This window comes from Amphibalanus amphitrite, unplaced genomic scaffold, assembly GCF_019059575.1.
Source record: "Amphibalanus amphitrite isolate SeventyFive unplaced genomic scaffold, NRLGWU_Aamphi_draft 001241F_arrow, whole genome shotgun sequence".
Taxonomy (NCBI): domain Eukaryota; kingdom Metazoa; phylum Arthropoda; class Thecostraca; order Balanomorpha; family Balanidae; genus Amphibalanus; species Amphibalanus amphitrite.
The window spans coordinates 15,078-35,811 of NW_024882734.1; the positions used below are offsets into that span (position 1 = coordinate 15,078).

General features: G+C 47.0%; 1 protein-coding gene across 1 annotated transcript; it reads left to right on the forward strand.

Moving 5' to 3' along the window:
* Nucleotides 1–1,841: 1,841 nt before the first annotated feature.
* On the forward strand, nucleotides 1,842–20,007 carry LOC122371421 (translation initiation factor IF-2-like). Its single transcript, XM_043347744.1, has 4 exons — nucleotides 1,842–2,027; nucleotides 8,408–9,266; nucleotides 17,534–17,647; nucleotides 18,846–20,007. Exons 1-4 carry the CDS (start codon nucleotides 1,862–1,864, stop codon nucleotides 19,075–19,077), a joined length of 1,371 nt encoding a protein of 456 aa, XP_043203679.1. The 5' UTR covers nucleotides 1,842–1,861; the 3' UTR covers nucleotides 19,078–20,007.
* Nucleotides 20,008–20,734: the final 727 nt, after the last annotated feature.

Sequence of the window (20,734 nt, forward strand, 5' to 3'; positions counted from 1 at the left end):
TATGAAACGAGCATGGGTACTGAAAATTCTTCAGAAACTAGAGAAATTATCTACGAGAACTCTAGAGAAATTCTCGTACTGATCAATAAGGACATTCAGCAGCAGCAGATCGCCCAAATGCCGGTGGCCGCGATCATTTCTCTAGTTTCTGAAGAATTTTCGGGACCCATGCTCTTTTCATACTGGATCGCCTGTGCCTTACAAAAACTGAAAAGTTCTTCTTATTATCAAAATATAGAAAATAATCTTTTCTTATAAATAGGTTTTATTTTCTTTGCTGATCATTTTGAACATAAAAAATCATAAATCCATTGCAAAAAAATAATTTCGTGAAAGTGAACTATTTCCTTTAACCGGTTACGCACTTAAACTTGTATTGCATTCGTTTATGCGACTACCCACATTTTTTACCAAATATAGGTAGGGTAAGGTGCCTAATTAGCGACCCACTTAATTTGAACCGTCATTGCTCACGCTCTCTGGGTGCCACTGTGTTACTGGATTGATTTTCGGAGAGATCGTTCATTTTTCTATTAAAATATAGTCATTTTCTGCCCCAATATTCACTTACTTATTTGTATTGAGCATTTTGGCAAACCATTGCAAAAAACGCTAATAGGGAACTCTTCCCGATTAGCAACCGGGGAGGGTCGCTAATAAGTCTATGGGTTTCCCCATACTAAAAATGGCAAAAAATGCGACGCCTGAAAAGATGAAATATGATCTCAAAAAGGTGACCTATACGCAAAGCACTCAATCACTCGGACAGGAACGTTTATCCAACACATTTACGTAAGTAAAAACTGATCACGTGATGCACCGAAGGCGAAAAGAAGGCGGAAACCCAAATTTTGCGGGCTATCTTCCTATGATATTCGAGGTCCGCGCTGAATTCGGCACCCCTGCAGTCGGTGACGACATTTGGCATCCCCTGCCACACATTGCAAGCTTCAGCAACACCTCATTTTCATTTCTCTCTTTTCCCCTTTCTTTCCCTTCTTGAGCTATTTGCGACCATGTCAGGCGCAAATAGGAAATATGAGATGCGACACATTTTTAACCGCCATGCTGTGCACAGTTGAGCGATTCACTATGGGAGAACGGCAATCAATTAAAAAAGGAATGTCGATTCAGAATAAAAAAGGTGCATCATCCTAATGTGCATCGCTTTTCATCAGAGAGGGCCCAAACACACACGTTTTGGATAAGAAACTCGTCATTTTTATTTAAACTCACCTGAAACGTCCCACCAGAAACATCAACAACCGGAAAATAATTTAATTTGATAACCAAAGTATGGCTGACCTTTTGACGATGTTTTTACCCCGTTTTCTCCTGCCAGTTTTTCTGTAGGGAGGTAGGTCGCAAATCGGAAAGGGTCGCTAATTAGGCACCTTACCCTAATGGGTTACCATCCAGCTGAACTAGCTATAAGCACTAAGCAGCTGAAGCTGCTCATATATTCTAGCAGCTTAAGCTAACAAGAACGAAGTATCTAGGTGTAACTTGAAAGTTAACACAAGCATCTCTTTTGCTGGTCAATATAAGTTATAAAACTCCAATTATTCAATCATTAGTGTAGGTGAGAATGAAAAACACATGAGACTGGGAGGAAAATGGCAGGAACCTTCTCCTTCGTCCGGTCCTCTTTGACTGGCGGGAAGGGTCCTGTGAAGCCTGCGGAAAGGGGGGACGTCTACAACCGGCGCGGCGGGGAGGGTTCTCTGCGGCCGCCGGGGAGGGTTCTCTGCGGCCGCCGGGGAGGGTTCTCTGCGGCCGCCGGGGAGGGTTCCTGTGCGGCCGCCGGCGGAGGATGCTGCCGCGGCGGCCGGGGAGGGTTCTCTGCGGCCGGCGGCGGAGGATGCTGCCGCGGCGGCCACCGGACGACCTTTCACTGAGGCAGGGGCGCCACAGGGACCGCCAGCAGAGCCGCCACCCGCCACCAGGCAGTCGTGGTCCGGAGTCTCCCCGAGAAGGATTCGCCAGCGCATCTCCCCAGCATTCAGCCATGGTGACACTGCGACTAGGTTAGTGCAAGCGGGTGGTGGGATGTGGAAAGACTTCTGCTAGGTGCAATCAAGTAGCGTTATAGCATTGATTTTTCACGGCGAGTAATTTCTAGGGATAGCCCACCGTGCTAACTAAATAGAATATGCTCTCCAATCTTATAAAACGAAGTCGTAAAGTACAAAGCTTGCAACTGTCTTTGTTATTGCACTTTTCATACTGGAATTATCTAGTACCAACTACATGACCTTTGCTGACCTGCAGCTCCGGCAGTCCACGCCTCCGTAGTCGGTTGTGCCTCGACACACGTGTAAGGATGCGTCTGCGGGGAGTGCGTTGCGAGGGTCCTAAAAATATATTCCAATTATTACTATCAATTCACCGACATCGTTTCCAAGAACCATGCTGTTGCCTGATGCTGCTAGAAATTATTAACAGTTCTGTTTGCAAAGCTTGAAGTGCTCATAAATATGAACATTCCTTTTAGAGCCCAAATTGATTTTATGTATTCATATTTAGCACACGGAGCTGAAACTGCGCTCATATACCAATTGAAGTTTTTTCCAAGCGAAACTTGGCCAGCAAGATATCAGTAAACAAAAGGGCTACAAAATACCTATTGCATATTTTTGCAGGCTCACCTCCTTCTTAAAAAAAATGAACTTAAAAATGGGACCTCTTCTATTTTTCTTTACCGTAATCTGACCAGGCTCTATTTTGGTGCGATTGCTGGGTAAAGTAAATGGTCACATATTCGTAGACCTATGTCTTTTAAAACATTTCATTGTTGTTAGTTAGGTGGCTCAATGAACTATTTATCATCATTCATTAGCATTTGTTTCTGTGTTGCAAACCAATTCTGCGTTGTTACAATGAAAAACGGAGCTGCTAGGAGTTAGGACATTGATTAAATTCAGGCTTAACCCGCGCCCCGCTCGTCATAGGCTATTTCCGGACCCTGCCATCCGTTAGAGGGGCCGTCCCACCCCCTCCGAAGATCTCGTCTCGGAAATTTACGTGCCGATTCTCAAAAATTCAAGTATGATCTGAAGGCTTCGCACATGAATTATTAGTATAGCCCGAATAATTTTACTTGCAGGGCACTGATGACGTCGCAGGTCAGGTCAAAGTAAAAACTGTCAACATTTTGGTATGTTCACGCTGCGGGCTCTGAACGTCGCTAAACAAGTTATAGCCACATCATTTTTTAATTACACACTTCTAAATGCAGCGCTGAAGATGCCCTTAAGATTCTGAGCCTGTACTTGGCGTTTTTCAGGTCAAAACTAGGGCACGCTAGGGCACAAAAGCTCATGGAATTTTTAAGGTATGTGCGTTATGAGACACATTTTCTGCGGCCCAATTTGGCTATAGAGCTTAACAATACCTACTAGCCGTTTTCACGACGGGCTATCCGGCGACTGCACCTAATTTGACCAAATGTGCATCTAATCTCTTTTAAAGCAAATATCGTTATCTTATGAATTTATTTTAGTGTTTTAATCGATGATACTCTCTGATAATATGACAAAGCAGGCATATAAGGAATTAGTGCAACCCTAGCTGATAGCTACTAAGAGACACACTGAACCTAATTTGACCAAATCTGCACCTAATCTGCACCAGATAAGCACCAAATGTGTACCAGATGGCTGTCGTGAAAACGGCTACTGTCGCTTGTGGCGTCTGAATCCATTTTAAACAGTTTTAAATGAATGTCAGGTCACGGTCAGGTCAAAAGAGGCAGATTTTCAAGTTGATTTTTTTTACAAAATCGACAAAAAAATGTATGCCTATCGAATGCAGTTTGAACTCAGGAACACAATTGTGCTATTTGTTTTGGTCCTTGTGAGGCAAAAAAAAGTACTGGAAGCTGCAGTTTAAATTTGATAATGATGATATAGGTAGTCGCCTATTGAAAAATGTGAAAGCGGATAGCTTTTCATTTTTTAAGAAGTCGGCCTAAAATGTTTCGGAGTAATTCATCTGTATGTGTTTTTTCCTAAATATCCCGGTTTTTCTTGAAAAACAATACGAAAGATGTGGATCAACATTACAAAAAAATGTATTTTTCTAGTTTTGACTTTTGACATATGTTTTTTTAAACAAAATCTACATTTTGGAAATCCAAGATAACAGTCTGATAAAAATAATTGTTGGCTATCAGCTCATGCTAAGAAATTGGTGCAAGTTTAAAAACTGGGCTGTTGAAAGCGATTGGCGTAGAACCATGTTTCGCATCCAAATTGGCCACACAAAACGTCACTCTGACGTCACTTCCGGTCATCCTAATTGGGTCTCCATGTTTTCCGTCTCTCAGCATGTGTAAAATTAATGCCGTAAGGGATATACACTATACAGAGTTTTGTGGGTTTACTCGTCTTCGATCAAGAGACATGGAGGAACTGAGGACAGGGGAGGCCGCTTCCCCCCTCCCCCTCCCCCACCCCCAACGGAGATGTTGATGTGTAGACAAATATATTTTTAAAAAATCAAAAATATTTGGTACCTCTTAGCATATTTAAAAAATATTATCCTAAAAAAAAAAATTTACTTGGACCTCAAGCAAGAAAACCATGTAACGATTGCATTATATCTTACACGGCACGACTTTCTAGAGCAGTTGTTTTACCGGTTCCGTAAAGATCACAGATGCATAAGTGAACGATGATCATTTATTAACATTGCCACCATCCAGCATCATGTACTCTCAACAATAACCATAGCAATAACCTACAGGGTTAGCTTATCGTGTCGTAAATGGCCACTGAACAGCCGCAAACATATTTACATGTGCCATCGGCTATCCCGTGAAGGCACGTTGATGCCCATCCAAGGATGTTTTTTGATGCCTCTGCTGGCCAAGGCCAACTCGCAGGATGAAGGTTACAGGTGTGCTTACTATCCCAAGACCGCTTGTTCAAACGGATAATGTGGTGAACGGTGTCCGCAAGTAAAAAGTTAGAGATCTGCCTCAAGTGCTATTTGACTGCCAGAATTGAAAGTTGACGCATTGGAGATAGACAGGTTTTGGTAAAGGTCATTACATAAGTACCTATGAACCCCGTAAAATACACAAGCCGTTTCGAATTTAAGAGTAAAATACACAGACGATTTGTTAGAGAAATGCTACCGAGCAAACTGTATTTTTACTGCGTTGTTCTTCCATATTTTTCCCAGAATAGACATTACACCAATCTATTTAATCGGCTATGATTGCCATGAAAGGGTATTGGTTTTCGAATTAATGTCGCTCTAGCATTAACTTTAGGTATTATGAAATAACCTTGGTCTTCCTTGCGCCGACAAGGAAGACCAAACTGATCTACCTTATACAGTACTGGCTTTCATGAGCTGGGTATCATCAATTACTATAACTATTTCTTCTGTTCAACCTGCTACTAAAGAAGGATCCCGACACGCCTCAATCAGCTGTATATGAATTAGCGTCAGACGGGCTGCTTCCCGCTCCGTATCGGACGGGAAGCTTCCCGCCCCGTATCGACCTTGACCGAGCTCGCTGGTTCCGCTGGATTCCCACGCTCCGCAGCGTCCGCGCGGAACTGGCTCATCGGCACGGGACCGGCACGGGCTGCCGCGCCGGTCTCACGGAGTGCACGGGACCACCGGAAGTCTGGAAGATGGCGTGAGAGATGGTGTGGGCTTTTTTTCTTTTGTTGGGTTAGGCCCTTTCGGTCCAATTAGACCATTTCAGAGCCGGGAGGATGATAGGATATAGGGGGAGACATTGGTCTGGGCAGGCACCCTAGTGAGTCGCCGGGGCTGAGCCCGTCCAGAGGACAGGCCACCCAGCCCCAAGGCACTCTGCACTGCACCCGGCTACGGGGTGCGCTCCCTCGGGAGCAGCGGTGCCGCTCCAAGGGAGCAGCCCGCATGAGATAAAGTTGCCTGTCCAGCCCGGAGGGGGGTTGCGGCGTGGAGGAGAAGGATTTCAGTATCCTGAGGATAGAAGCACGGAACGATGGTGTGGGCTTAGGATGATCGGAATATATATGCGTCCGGTACTTAGCCATGGGTCCGGCTTTTCGAACACTCCCAGCACTCAACAGGCGACCAGTCTGAAAAAGTAGATCTGCATAATCGTTGTCCAAATGAGGGAAGCGAACAGCATGAAACCGTCAATGTCTGAATGTTTGAGTGACATCTAAATATAAATGTTAATTCAGTACAATATCGCATATAGCTTGATTTTCTATGAGAACAGATACTCCTAGATGTCACTCATAGTAATAACTAATAATTGTTTCAGAGCATAGGTTGTGCAGTGTGCACCATTTTTTTGTGATAAGATTTTAGTCTAAGCACTGAGCAGATGACTGAACGTCTAGTGTAGAGCAGGGTTTATCAGAGTGCGGATCAAATTAATGATTTGCGTCGAGACAGAACAAATGATGTGCGATGACAGACGTTTCGGTGATGTCCGAACAATGCGTGACCTGCGAATCACCGTGTCACCTCGTGACAAATGACCGGCATCCCTGCGTCCCCCGAATTACCCTCCCAGGAACAGCTCTGCCCAGCGCGACCGGCTGCGGCCCTTGCGCAAAGGGAAGTCCATTTGTCTTGTTGCACAAACTTGTCCACATCAGAAATGCACCCCGTGTGCATCTATCTATCCACGTGTACAACTTCTTGTCCACGACAGGCTCTCCGCTGTAGAAAGTCCGCCCCTCACCTTCTCCCGTCCTATTCTCTCTCTCCCGGCTCTGCGCCTGTTACGGTGCCGTTGGCGGCTCCCAACACCCCTCGCCGGACGATGACCGTTTTTGTTGCGGTGACCGGTCGTTATGAGTCGGTGTAATACCTCCTTCCGACCCCTCCCACCGCCTCGCCGACGCGTATACTCCCACTCCGCCAGCGAATGGCGACAACACACCACTCACAAAAACTACCGAGCTGTGACCGGCGGGTCAGCCGCCGGCGATAGTTCCACCGGCCGCCGCCAGGGGCCCGGCAGATGAGCCCGGGTCAAGGTCACCGCCGGCGGCCAACGGGCGTCAGGGGGCAATCATGTGTACTAGGGCGGGGAAAATGATGGGCTGCGGCGGCCGGCGAAGGACCTCGAAGCCCGTAATTGTTCAAAGGTCGGTGGCAGCAGTGTGGAAGCAGTGACGTCTTTGACACACATCCTGTGGCAATGTTCCGGCGCGGTGTGGGGAGCGTGATTGGTGTAACGCCTACTTAGCGCTTTAATTTCGTGGAAGACGTAACCTTTGATTGAATTGTGGAATTCCGCATTGTTTCACCACCCCTAACGATAGACTGATGCGACAGTTCGATAGTGCTGCCCTATCAGCGTCAATGATAGAAAAACCGTTAATAGCAGTTGGTCCTTTAAGAGGCTTACCAAGATGGTAAAAGAATACATGAAGCAAAATTACATACTTTTGTCTTCTCACGCGCGCAGAAACGCATTGAAGAGTATCATCGTACTGAATTGGTTGCTTAAATTGATACTAATTTGGCTAGAATTCACTCCCGCATCCCATCCTCCACCCGTGCCCTGGTCAATGGTCGGTCTCAGAGAGAACGACCGGTCTCCCGGCTGGTCAGTGCCGTGATCACGGCGGCACGGCCGCACGCTCTCCCCCGCGGCCAGTGAGAGTGCAACGACACGGCTTGCTCGTTAGTGACTGTTTTGCAATGACCCCGGACCCTGCCGCGCACGGCGGGTCAGGAGCTGCTGGTAAAACGGTGACGGTATGGAACGGCATGTCTAAGGCAAGGAGAGTGGGGAGACGCACCGCTGAGAGAGGACGCGTTGTGCTAAAAATACTGACTGGTGTAGGGTTGCGGCCATTGAGTTATATGATAATACCGGGTAGAAATGTTGATGATAAAAACATGTTTTGACGGGTCAGAAAAAAATAAGTGATTCTTTAATCGAACACCCTGCTGAGTGCCGAATCTTATTATCACACCTTTGCCTACTAGCCGATATGTTGATAGGCTGTGTTACGTGTTGAATCTTTGTTGAATCCCGCAATATGAGGATTTGAATATTTCTGGTCTCTGGCCATGAAATATTGCATTGACACTAATCCATGGGCAAGCTTTCATCCTATGATGAACTATCACTGTCATCCTATATGTGTTACAGCAAAATAAGCCTATAGAATATACCACAAGATATATTTACACACGTGTGACTAGCGGTGACTTGTGTTTGCTTGTGCAGCTTTAGAAATCGAGGAGAAAGTTGCCGAAGAGATGCTCACCAAAGAGATAGAAAGGGATAAAAACTCAGCGTGGATGTGAGACAAGAGCTTATTGGTTGCAATGCTCACTTTGTCTGTCTGAATAGCATAAATAAAGACTTGTGCTTTGCAGCAACTCTGCATTCTAGTAATCGTTTAACACCGATTGCCTCTGTTTCCAGTTGCGCTGCTGGCGCTCTGTGCGCTGGCCGCCGCGCAGAACGAGCAAAAGTCGATTGCCGACTTCAAGAAGCCGTTCCGCGTCGTCGCCAACCTGATTGTCGACGAGAACTTCTTCCTGCTGCGTGAGCTGACTGAGGAGGAGCAGAGGACCGGAAAGGTCGACCTGGAGGATCCCTTCAATGAGAAGAGCCGGCCGCGCACCACCACCACTACCACCACCACGACCACCACCACCACAGCCAGCAGCCGCTCCGCGCTGGCCGGGCGGTTCGCGCAGGACATCTCCGGCCTCCTCCCGCCGCCCTCCTTGGCTGCCGCTCCCGCCGCCCCCGCCGCCCGCGCCCCCGCCAGGCCCTCGAGCTCGGGAGCGGGCCGCTTCTTCCCCCGCCGGCCCGTCGTCTCGCCTTCCGCCGCGGCGGCGTCCGCGAAGCCGACGCGTCGCGGAGGAGTGAGGAGGAAGGTCGTTCGTCTGCCGGCCCCGCGTCCCGTCGCCATCACCACCACCACTGAGGCGGCGCCGGTCACCACTGAGAAGCCCACCAAACCCACCAGGCCCACCACCGCCGCTCCCGTCGCCCCGGTCGCCATCCGCCGTCAGCCGGCCCGCGCCCCCGCCCCCGCCCTGGCCGCCCGCGCTCCCGCTCCCGCTCCCATCCCTGCCCTGGCCGCCGACCTGGCTCCGGCGCCGGCCCTGACGAGGTTCGACGAGGCGGCGGCGGCCGTGAAGAGGATTCCGGGCACCTCGCGACGGGTGGCGCGCGTGGAGTCTGAGCGCGAGAGCGACATCAACTCGCTGCACCGCCGTCTGCCCGGTGGCTCGCAGACGGTCGTGCGGGACATGCATTCATCCGACTTCAGGTGAGTGACCGCGGGGTGGAGGTGGGGGGCCTCAGGTTGTAGGAGGATGACCTCAGGGCGTCTGTTGTTACCTCAGGTTCCAGTTGCATAAATTATGTACCTCAGGGTGTGCATTTATGCATGAGTACCTATCTACCAAATGTAGGTTACCTACCTCCACCGGTTCACAGGATTTGGTTTACAGGACGGAGAATACAGCATAGCACAGTTGCTGACTGAATGATGACGATATCCGACAAAATACTGGATTTAACTAGTTAAACCGACATTCATGAAGCACAAATGTATTCTTTAAAAAAAAAGCGCGACGCTTATTACCTTGACAATGACTGACACTGACAAGTGACGGCTGGCGTGCATAGTTAAACAAAATTGTGATTAATCGTGCAGTAAATTCATCCGAGGGTCTCAGACTGCTGTTGTCAGTGTAATACGCGCAGGAGCAGCTTTTTCTGCATGATCCCTATGATCCATGGCTTAGAAGCATGTCTCAAATCCTGTCTCAAATGAACGTCGCACTGGCATGTTATTAGGCATGCGACACTACACCTGACATTTCCTTCACACTATATTCCTCTTGGTGTCTTCACCGATACATTTGTATATTGAGGCTTGACAATGGAAGATAGCTGGATCAATTAGTTCCATTTTGCAGCATAATGTTTCAATGGTGAAAACACGTCACTTTTGTTGACACCCAGAGTAACAGTTTGCTTCAGGCGGTTGGCCTTGGATTTGTAAAGACAATGGACCAAGATCCCATTCATAGCTGGCAACAAAGTAGTACACACGTTTCCAGAACAGCCGTCCCCTTGTAAACTTGAAGCAGATCCCATTCATTTGACGCTGTCGCACGATATTTTCGGAACTGATGACGCGTTGTATAATAACATTGCGGCATCCGCTGGAAAGTATGAACGAAACGTCTACATGCGTCTACATACGTCTACATACGTCTACATACGTCTACATTCAAGCGAAACAGCTTTAAATTAATCCTCTAGGAAGCCCATCATTTGCCCATTCATCTTTTTCTCAATCTGTCTCCAATCTTGAAAATGAACTAGCGTTAGCAGAACTAAATGTACTAAAAAATGTATTTGCCATTTAGCACCGACTACCGAACGGTAAAACATTATTCAACTTTGACATCAGTGCAAAAAGTGCAACATGTATCATCATTAGCACTGTGCGTCAAAGGTTCAGTCTATATTCGTCATTCAACTTGATCAATGCCTGTAACAAGCGAAACATCATGTCGATAGTTATAAGTTTCAATTAGGATTCAGGGGCAACTTTCATTTAATTTACTTCGGCAGAAGAAGCGGTTCTCAAGCGAAACAGCTTTAAATTGATCCGCTAGGAAGACCATCATTTGCCCATTCATCCTTTTTCTCAATCGCTAGCTCCAATCTTGAAAATGAGCTAGCATTAGCAGAGCTTAATGTACTAAAAAATGTACTAAAAAGTAAAAAGTATCTTGTTGAACATCTGATCAAATACTTGTCACTCGGCTCGTTGAAATCTAATGTCTCTGTCAAAATAATCTTCATCCTTTTATCATTCCTAATTATTGCGATCGAGCCTAAATTCTTCAGAACCTCAGCGTGCGTGTAAGGTATCAGCGACGCGAGCTGTCGTGATTTCGTCACACACCCATCCCGAAACGGGCGAGCCACTCCTCGGCAGCGGCCGGCGCGGCGGCCACCCATCGGTATATCTCCGCGCACCATCGGGTCGGCGCGTGCAGCCACCATCGAATGAGCTTACGTCATTGGAGGTCTATCTCTGGACGAGATCGGACCTTCAGTCGAGACGGAGACACGTCACGGGAGATGGGAGGCAACATGCTGGAATTCGGAGACACGTCACCTGTTGGAGAATGGATACGATGGTAAAGGACGAGACCGGTATGACCACGACCCCGCCGCCCGTTTCGACACATGCGAGGATGAGCCGCACGCGGATGCGACTCGCGGTAGTGGTGAGTCCTGTGGTCTGAGGCAGGTTTCTAGCGTCAGGAAATCCACACGAAGATGCTGCGGTGTTTCGCCGCAGTCGCCACTCTCGAACACGTTCTGGAGCAAGATATGCGGTTTTTGCAAAAGTGGTGAGATTCACTCGTGTTACTGTTACAGCCGGCGTGAAAAACCCGGATGACCAGGGGCCATAATGGCATTACTCAAACGCTACCAGGGATGCGGACTGGTCTGTGCCGGTCGGTACCTGCCTCTGAGGAGCGCCCGCGCCGGGATCCTCTCTGCACGCCGGGGGGGATCACTCACACCTCGGCGCGCGCCAGTCACTCCGCCGGGAGCTCCGGGGGCTCCGGGGGCTCCGGAGCGCGCCCCTCCGGCCGGACGGTGCCCCAAGGTGACCGTCAGCAGCCGCTGGGTGACGCCGAACCGTCACCGCAGCGGCGGTCAGTATAATCTCCTCGACCGTTGCCTCATCACCGCGTCTCCGGCGCCGCAAACGTCGCGTACCGGCTAACTTCAGACGCGCAAAGCACAGAGCTGGTCCTCGGCTCTGCAACGAAAGTGAAAGCTAAGCGGCGGATGTCGACACTTCCTGGATTTTATGGTAATTTGTCTCCCAGCTAAGGTGACCGAGACGGCGGCTGCTAGCAATGCTAACAAATTCAGCGGGAAGGGATTTTAATATAATTAGATAAATAAAAGAAGTTGACCTTTTCCTCGACATCAAAAATGTAAAAAGCCGAATAATATATTTTAAAACCGTTTTTTTAAAATATATTATTCGGCTTTTTACATTTTTGATGTCGAGGAAAAGGTCAACTTCTTTTATTTATCTAATTATATTCAATATGTTCCTCGCTCGAGCACTTAGTAATATTACCAATCGGGAAGGGATTTTATCGCTGTTAGAACTGGTCGCTTCTGCAACGTCCTGCTCCTCGTTTTTTTACCGTCAGATGAAAAAACAATGGTAACTACATGGTTAGATTTCAGACATCTGCCGTATCAAACCTTGACTCCTGTTGTTTTGCCAATTAAATGCCCAAAGGCATTCACTTTCACTGAAACCGCGTTGTTCGACGACTTAGAGCGCATTTCTGACTGATACTCCGCATTCGGCACTTCATTTACATTCCCCAATCCTCGCCTTCGAGTAAAAACAGCTCGGGCATCCTATTCAGCTGCCATAGTGGCGTCTCGATGCCCCTTTTTATTCGATCTGGCAGGCATTCAGAAGATGAGATGCCTGCGCTTCATACCCCAACACAAACAAACGGCTGGAGTGAATGTCAGTCATTCGCCGCTCTCTCGTAGGTACTTGAAATGGTATTTGTATCGATATTTGAAACACGCTGCAATGCGGTTGGCATTCGACATTTGAACATTCCTCGTCGCATTATCCTCTAACCACAGACCAGGCTATTACTCAGGAGCTCATTCCAGGGAGTTAGTTTAACAACTGGATGCATACCATATACAAACAGCATCATTAGCCAATGTCTGAAAAGACATGGATAAATAAAAATCAGAAAACAGTATGAGCTCAAAAATTACGGTGTGTTTACATTTGAATGTCATTAGATGATTTTGTAAGTTCAGCATTATGTCCAGCTTGCATTGGCTGCTTGGCTTTATGGTCGATATTCGAAACATTGAAAAGCAAACAAGGGCTTAACCCTCGCCCTGGCAGGGGGGGGTCGATGCGACCCCCCCCCCTAAGGTTTTTCGAAGATAGCGTAAAAACGGCGGCGCGCAGCGCCGCCAAATTTGGCACACCCTATGGGGCAACCTTTTTACATATGACCTGAAAATTTCAGGTCCGGGTGACCTTGGGTCAGGTCACCAGGTCAGAAAAACCGGTACAAGGTCATGGTCAAATTTCAATTTTCTTTTTGCACCTGTCCAACTCACAGTTTTGCACTGATTTCCTTCAAACTTTCAGGATGTGCTAAGTTCACCGAGTTGTATAACATATAGTTCGGGTTTTTTTGAGGTCACTGACCTGAGGTCAGTTAGAGGTCATTACGTCGTAATGTTAAGCCTATGGGAAAATACTAAATTCGGAAAATACTGGAGATATCCGCTTCGTTCTATCACTTTTGTGCTTTGAAACCACAGTACTTAAAAGCAGGTCACTTGGTGCTTCTTTGTTTGGTGTACTTATCCATGGGTCAGGTCAAATGAGGTCAACTGAGGTCAAATGACGTTTTTGCCAATAACTTGGCACATAATGACGCTAGAGCTTAAAAAATGGTATCATTGTGTTCCTGGTGATCAGCCGAATCGAATGATATGCGATATGATGCAATTTGGTTAACTTGAACTTAATTTACTAATTTAAGTTTACTTAAAATTTAAGAAAAACTTTAAGTACACTTAAGCATGCTAAAAAGTATATCATTCGACGCGCCTTGACGTGCTGAGTTCACTGGTGCTTTTATTTTTGCTCTATCTTAATTAGATCAAAAGTTATAAGCGAAAAACTTTTGGCCTGTTTTTAGCGAAATTTTTACATTTATACCCCCCAAAACCCCCCTAAATATTGACTTAGAGCAACCAAATTTGCACAGGGGCGAGAACTCCAGGGGGCCCACCTACCTACCAAATTTGGTGTTTCTAGGTGCCATAGGAGCCAATCGCGAGGGGGGGGGTCGCATCGACCCTATATATATATATATATATATATATATATATATATATATATATATATATATATACATATATATTCATATATTCATGCGACACAATCACAGTTGCCAAAGAATGGCCTTGGTGATGTTTGCTAAAACGTATGACGATGACGATGACCAGCATCCATCCATCTAACAGTCATACGCAATCACATTCAGGTTGCTCTCTCATTTCTAACAAGACAATCGCACACGTTCGTTCCATGCACATTTTGACATTTTTGCAATGATAGGCACATAGTACACAGAGCGTCCGAGTCTCTTATTCAATGTCCACTGCAAGTCAAAAGAATGTTCTTTGCTGATGGCTCGTACTCGGAATACAGGCAGGTGAGGGACGTTCACTGATGGAACAAAAAGGGAAGCCGCCACGAGTGAATGTGCGCAGGCAACCCACATGACCGGCAAATGTTGCCCAACCGACTGCACTAGAGACATCGCCCACTGTCCTGTAACAGATGTCGAACGGCCTCTGTGTCGGCTGATGTCTCGAGTGTTGGACGTGCATTATGAACGCTGCCAATGTACCACTCGGCCGCAGAGCATTTAATGTGGACCACACCCGAAACCTTTATCGGGCAGTCACGATTCCGAAACAAGTGTGAGGCAATCCTTCGGTGGCAGACCTGGCCTCTTGATCCACATGTTCTGCTTTTGTTATGGTGCCATAGTAGCGCTGTCTGCCCTGGTCCACTCACATCCATTGACTATGCATGTTGTAGCGCCTCTTCGATCATACATTTCAAATTAACACCTCACCGTGGAGACAGGTCCAGGGCAGCTGCATGCTGCGTCATTCATTAAAATGCAGTGTTGGGGCGCCTGGTCTTTACACGCCTCATATGCTCCTCGCTGGTGTCAGCTTTGGTTCAGCAGCGACCAGCCATTGTGGGGGGGAGGGAGAGGTTCTGTCAGCACACAGTTGAGTGACGTCTTCAGTCCCATCGATCCACTGGTGTTTCGTCATCGATGACCTGACAGACGATTGGCTGTCGAGGTGAAGAGGGGACAACGATTGCTCTTCAATGCTGCTACATGGCGAAATGATGCGTGAAAAGCAGTGATTATCTGATTATTTTGAAGGATCTTACAAAATTAAGCTTTTTACATTTTCATGTATTGTTTGATTCAGATGAATTTTCGGCCACGGGCAATGGTCACATCAATGCGAAAGTATCTTGGCCATATTTCATTCAAAACAATCAAATGATTTAAATGACTTACATTCAACAAGCACTTAACGATTTAAAACCTGGCGATTGTGGCGCTGAGTGGGCTTTCTCATCAGAGACGAGTGAGTGGGTGTATGCTTTTGGTTCGAGTGTTATTGCTACAGATACCTACTACTGCACACGATATTTGATTAGGTACAATCTGATGGAGCGCAGACGTGATTAGCATTCACTGATTAATCACATCCGTATCTAATGAGTGGCACGCGACGCGGGTCGAGCCAGTATTTCAATGACTCGCTACACGATTGTTTTGTTAGAGGCCTTTTTATATCCTCCTTTTGTATCCCCTCATTTGCTATAAAGGATGTATTCTGATTAAAGGGACTCTCCCACCTTAACATTAGATTTGAGTTGAGATAGCCAAAATGGGGTCCCTGGCTCACAATTACCGGTTTCGGCACTCACAACATCGAGAAATGCCTTAAATCGGAAATATTGAATTTCAAAATTGCAGCATTTTGATTCAGAGGGGCTAATGCTTAGGAATACCCCTCTGAATGTGTGACGTCAGCGCAGATATCTAACGATTTTCAAATGTTTGACTAAAACGTTTTGTAGCACGCGGTGGTATATGCTATTTGCGCGCAACATCTGCCACAAACGCCGCACTTCTGAAATAAAGTCGCTAGAAACAGCGGAGATCCCAAAAAAGTAAACAAAAGTAAAAGTATAATATCTTGAAAACCGGTGAATATTTTCGGTGAAATTTGGTAGATATTCGTTTTCGCTCTTCCTGAACCGAGCGACATCACTTTCATGCCAATTCATAAACTTTTTTGAAGGTGGGAGGGTCCCTTTAATCATAGCGCTATAAAGCAGCGTTGAGAGTGCAGATATATGCACGTTTAAAAGGTCTCCTAAATTACTTACGCGAGTCAGCTCGTTCGGTGCTGGCGTGTCTGGTAGCAATAAGAACTACAATACTGGTAATAAGGTACAATACTGCCGTCATAACTATGCCACAAATTGTATCTTCAAGTGAGTCTCAGCCGCTCACCTCGGCGATGTTCCCTCGTTCATCCCATCTTGTCAGCTGGGCTACAGCTACATGTCTCGTAATCGTCCTGTTTTATGGATCTCGCAAAATCGTCTATTCACACGCTGCACAGCGCTAGATCAGCGAACGGAGCCGAATTTCTATCGGCGGACGTAAAACGTCAGAGGCTGTTTCAGTGCGTGTGGAAATCAGGGTTTGCCGACTGGAAGAGCCTGCGTGAGGCTATGAATCGACGTTCTTGGCAAGCCTCTTTTCATTGCCTCACAGCTGAATGAAAGGCTACCCAATTTCGGAGAATAGCGGTTCGGAAACGTGTTATTACCAACACTGAATTATTTGCCATTTACCGAAACAAAATGCACGATTATTGATTGTGTGTGGCTGCAAACACATGGCATTTCCGAATCATTGAGTTTACAATGGTGAAGCGTTTTAAAAACAAAAAAAGTTTTTTTTTCAGTACAACATAGCAAGTTACAGATATCAGATATGGACTGTCTTTGGGAGCCGCGAGATCGTAGGTTGTTTTCGTGAGAGCTTTCTGTTTGAAAACCAATTGTTGTCCCTGCTGACGCCCTAAAGAATGGTTTGAATTAACACAAGATTGTGTTCTTGCCGCACCTTTATTGTTTAGCATATAATCAGTGAAAATTTTTGATATATTTCTAAATATCGGTTGTCAGCGTTGTTTTACCTATTATTTCCATTCCATAAGAATAAGTAAATAAATAAATAAATGAATAAATAAAACGTTAAAGCAAGACCCGTTATGAAAGCCTTACATACACCGTTAGCGCGTTATAAACCCCTGTGTTTTTATTGTCAGTCCAACGTTAATTAAAGACAGTTTCATGTTTTGTACTTAACCGTACTGAATGCATGCAGCATGCTATGTTAGTGATTCTCAACCAGTGGTGACCCAGAGGTGAGCGAGCAGGTCCCATCCCCGCTCACCAACCGGAGCGGGACCAGCACGACTAAGGCCTGACGGCGGCAGGTGGGCTGACTGACTGTGGACGAAGACGGAATGGACTGATCACTCTGGTGGACGGATAAACGCGACAATGGTAGTCCCGATGGTGTCGCGGGACTGCCAATTGGGAGATGCTCGCTCAGCTGTATGGTTGTGAATGTTATTGTAAAGGGGGCATTGTTTCCAACATTTGACTTACCATTTTATCGTATCAACTTTCCCAGTATGTCGCTGAAGTAGAGTAACAATTTTCTCATTTTAGTTGCCGAAGCTAGAATTGCGAATTTACTGCAGACACTGCAACATTCCCGACCAGCCGTAATCTTTATACACCTCCGTGTGTTTGGCAACTGCGGTCCCGACTGACCGTACATGTCTCCTTGTGCCCGGCAGCTGTAAGGACCGCGAGTACGGCTACTATGCCGACATGCAGGCCGACTGCCAGGTGTTCCACATCTGCACCCCCATCGTGCACCCGGACGGCTTCGCGCAGAACCTCAAACACAGGTGAGAGACAGAGACAGAACCTCAAACACAGGTGTGAGATATGCTGCTAGCAGAGCTGTCATGTGGTATCTTTCGCTCAGCTGTCCGTAATCCCTCATGGAATGCTCGTAGGAGCAATGTCCAACGACAGCTTCGGAGCACGACTCCTCAGCGTTAACGGCACTCGGCTGGTAATGGGGCATGTGCATCACTGCCAAAACTGGGAGCGCGGAGCAGTTCCGTCGCCGTTCCCAGGCGTGTAAGGAGCAGTGGGACCTCCCCTAAGCAGGGCCGCTGTCCAGTGTCCACATACCGCCAGAGGTATCGTGCAGCGCGCCACGCGTCACCTCTCAGCCACCATTCGGTCCGCGCGGCACGTCCCAACCAACCACACGTCTGCAGCCGCTGGCTCATTATCCCCAATCAGAGGAGCAGCTAATTGACGGTCTATGTACGAGAGCGTGCTGTCGTTAAACCCGGCCGGGTCGTCTGACTGTGACCCGACGCGACGTGACCTGACTCTGGAGAACGCCGACTCGGTCCGTTGTCTGTCCGATGGGGCAATTCTGAATGGCCGGTCCGCTCAGCGTCAGTAGCAGACACATACACTCGACGTGTGGTATCTCCAGGACGCGTGTCAGGGGCGCGTCTCGGATACCCGCGTGCGTACATCTGCATAATTGAGCGCGTGTGGCGCAAATCCGGCCGGCCGGCCGCTCGGGCGGTGTTGCAACTGTGATTACACGGCGCCGGGTGCCTCACACCCTCCCTCGGACAATTACGCGTCGCTTTCGTCGGAGGTCTCGAGGATTGTTAGCGTGCCTGTTCTTCGCAGATACAGGAACCTGTTATTTCAAAGAAACCGGCGGTGATTGTTGTTCGTGTGTGTAATGTATCATTCCATCGGACCTCACATCCACCGTCTATCAGTGCTGATTGTCTGTCGTGATAGTTCCGTCGGTATTTGGTGTGTGCTCCACACGGCAATTTGAGGAGGAAACAGAAGCTTTATCAGCCAACAAGGGTACAGACATAATGATTGCCTGTTCCAAAACCAGCCTGTTTGCTCTAAACGTGAAACGATTATCCATTTTTTTTTTTTCAAATGCGCTTCTAAACAAAGAGCATATTCCCAAGGATTGCTCGTTGCTGATAAAGTTAGCACTATTTAGCATAAATATCCCTATCAATCTCCTGACACCGCCTCTTTCTGCCGCAGCCTCTTCTGCAACAACGGCACGCGGTTCGACCAGCGCACGCTGACCTGCCGCGATGAGGCGCTGGCCCTGCCGTGCGCTGAGTCCGGCGACTACTACGCCAGCGTCAAGTTCTTCGAGAAGTTCGACATCTTCGAGCGCGCCCGCGCCGAGGACGAACAGAGGCGCACCAAGGTCCTGAGCCGGCTGGAGACCCTGGAGGATGTGGAGGCGCTGGAGGCGCAGCTGCAGTAGCTGCCGCACGTCTGTGACCAGGGTGAACGCTGATGAATGCTGAATGGATGCAGCAATGGATGTTTGACGCCTGTGTGGTGGAATGAAAGGTGCCGTGAACTTGATACGTTGTGCGGTTTGTGCTGATTGTCTACTGCTTCAAGGAACTTCCAATTTTCTCACTGCAACAATTTGTGCTGTTGGAGGATTATTGGTACTTTTTCTGCGCACGCGAGTTCATGCCACGTCACTGATGACGGTAGCGAATAGTGATGTCAATTACGGAAAATCGGAATACCGATACCAAACCAAATACCAACCAAAACCACGGGAAAATACCGAAACCAAACCAACTTGGGAAAATGAGGGAAATATCAACTTTTTACCGATTTCTTAGCCTGGTACACATTAGTGAGGGTTTATGATACCAACAAAATACCAAACACATTACGATTGAAATACCAAATACCAAGTTGGTATCGGTTTGGTATCGGTATACCAAAAAGTTGGTATCCGATTGACACCTCTAGTAGCGAATGTTCACATCTTTGGTCCTTTTATCGATGCAATGTGTTTGTTGTGGTGCACTGAAGGTGTCGACAATTACCCTTGTTGCTGAGTGCGTGAGGGTCCGTGTACTGGTTTATTTCTCTTGTTACGGAGGTGTCGCAGAACCTTACTTTGCTTGCCAGCTGGTTGATCTATATTTAGCTATAAAGATAGTGACGTCTCCTAAACCTAGTTATTTGTTTCGTATCACTTTCCGTACCTTTTCCTGTAGTTCAACAAATTAATTCGGACAGGCATGAGCCCAACATTTTTTGGGGTGTGATGGCTTGATGTGAATATTGTTAAGGGTATGATTGGAAAAGGTGCACCCCGACAAGCGAATGCTGTTTTAAGACGAACATGTCATGAAGTGAAACTTTTGTAATAAAGACAATGAAGAAGGTGGAAGTGTTTGAGTCAATCGGCGGGTGATGTAATGGCCAGAAATGAGACATTAGTGGAAAAAATAAAACATCGTGAGGTAGCTTACTTATCATAATTGTGTCGTATTACTAATTACTAGCCTGAAAACGATGCTTAGGGTGTTTCAAAAAAGAATTGTTAAATTATTAAGCTGAAAATTTGGAAATGCACAAGAAAGTGGAACGATAAGAGAATACAGGTAAACATTTATCATAATTATAGCCGTTTTCACGACAGCCATCTGGTACGCATTTGGTGTAGATCAGGTGCAGATTTGGTGAGAAGGTGCATTCGCCAGACAGCCCGTCGTGGAAACGACTCATATTCACTTGATCATAAACTGATCGAACAGGAGCCTCTCTGACAAATCATCCACGCAAATAGTTTTACACAAGCATCCTAGGTATAAGATGCATGCATTCACACCGCATTAAATTGGATACGTGCTTGCTAAAACAAGGGCTTAGCACTCTATAGACGAGCTTAGGACAAATATAACCTATGAAAATAAGACATTTTTCGTACATTTAGGAGGTGCAATTCAGGGTTCCAGGAGGTGCAAAAGTGCTAATAGGGGATATTTGTACCTCAAGGCTGATAGGTTTGATCACAGTTGATCAGACTTGCAACAGACTTGAGACCTGAACATTGAACAAGGCTTGAAATAAGATGTTGACCTATCGCACTATTTGTAGCTGATTCAACT

What these genes read in the sequence shown, in the direction of transcription:
- LOC122371421 (XM_043347744.1), top strand. Translation starts at nt 1,862, where the DNA reads ATGCTGCCGCGGCGGCCACCGGACGACCTTTCACTGAGGCAGGGGCGC. An exon ending in CATGGTGACACTGCGACTAG is followed by an intron (nt 2,028 to 8,407) that starts GTTAGTGCAAGC and finishes CTCTGTTTCCAG; the next exon opens with TTGCGCTGCTGGCGCTCTGT. An exon ending in GCGCAGAACCTCAAACACAG is followed by an intron (nt 17,648 to 18,845) that starts GTGAGAGACAGA and finishes TTTCTGCCGCAG; the next exon opens with CCTCTTCTGCAACAACGGCA.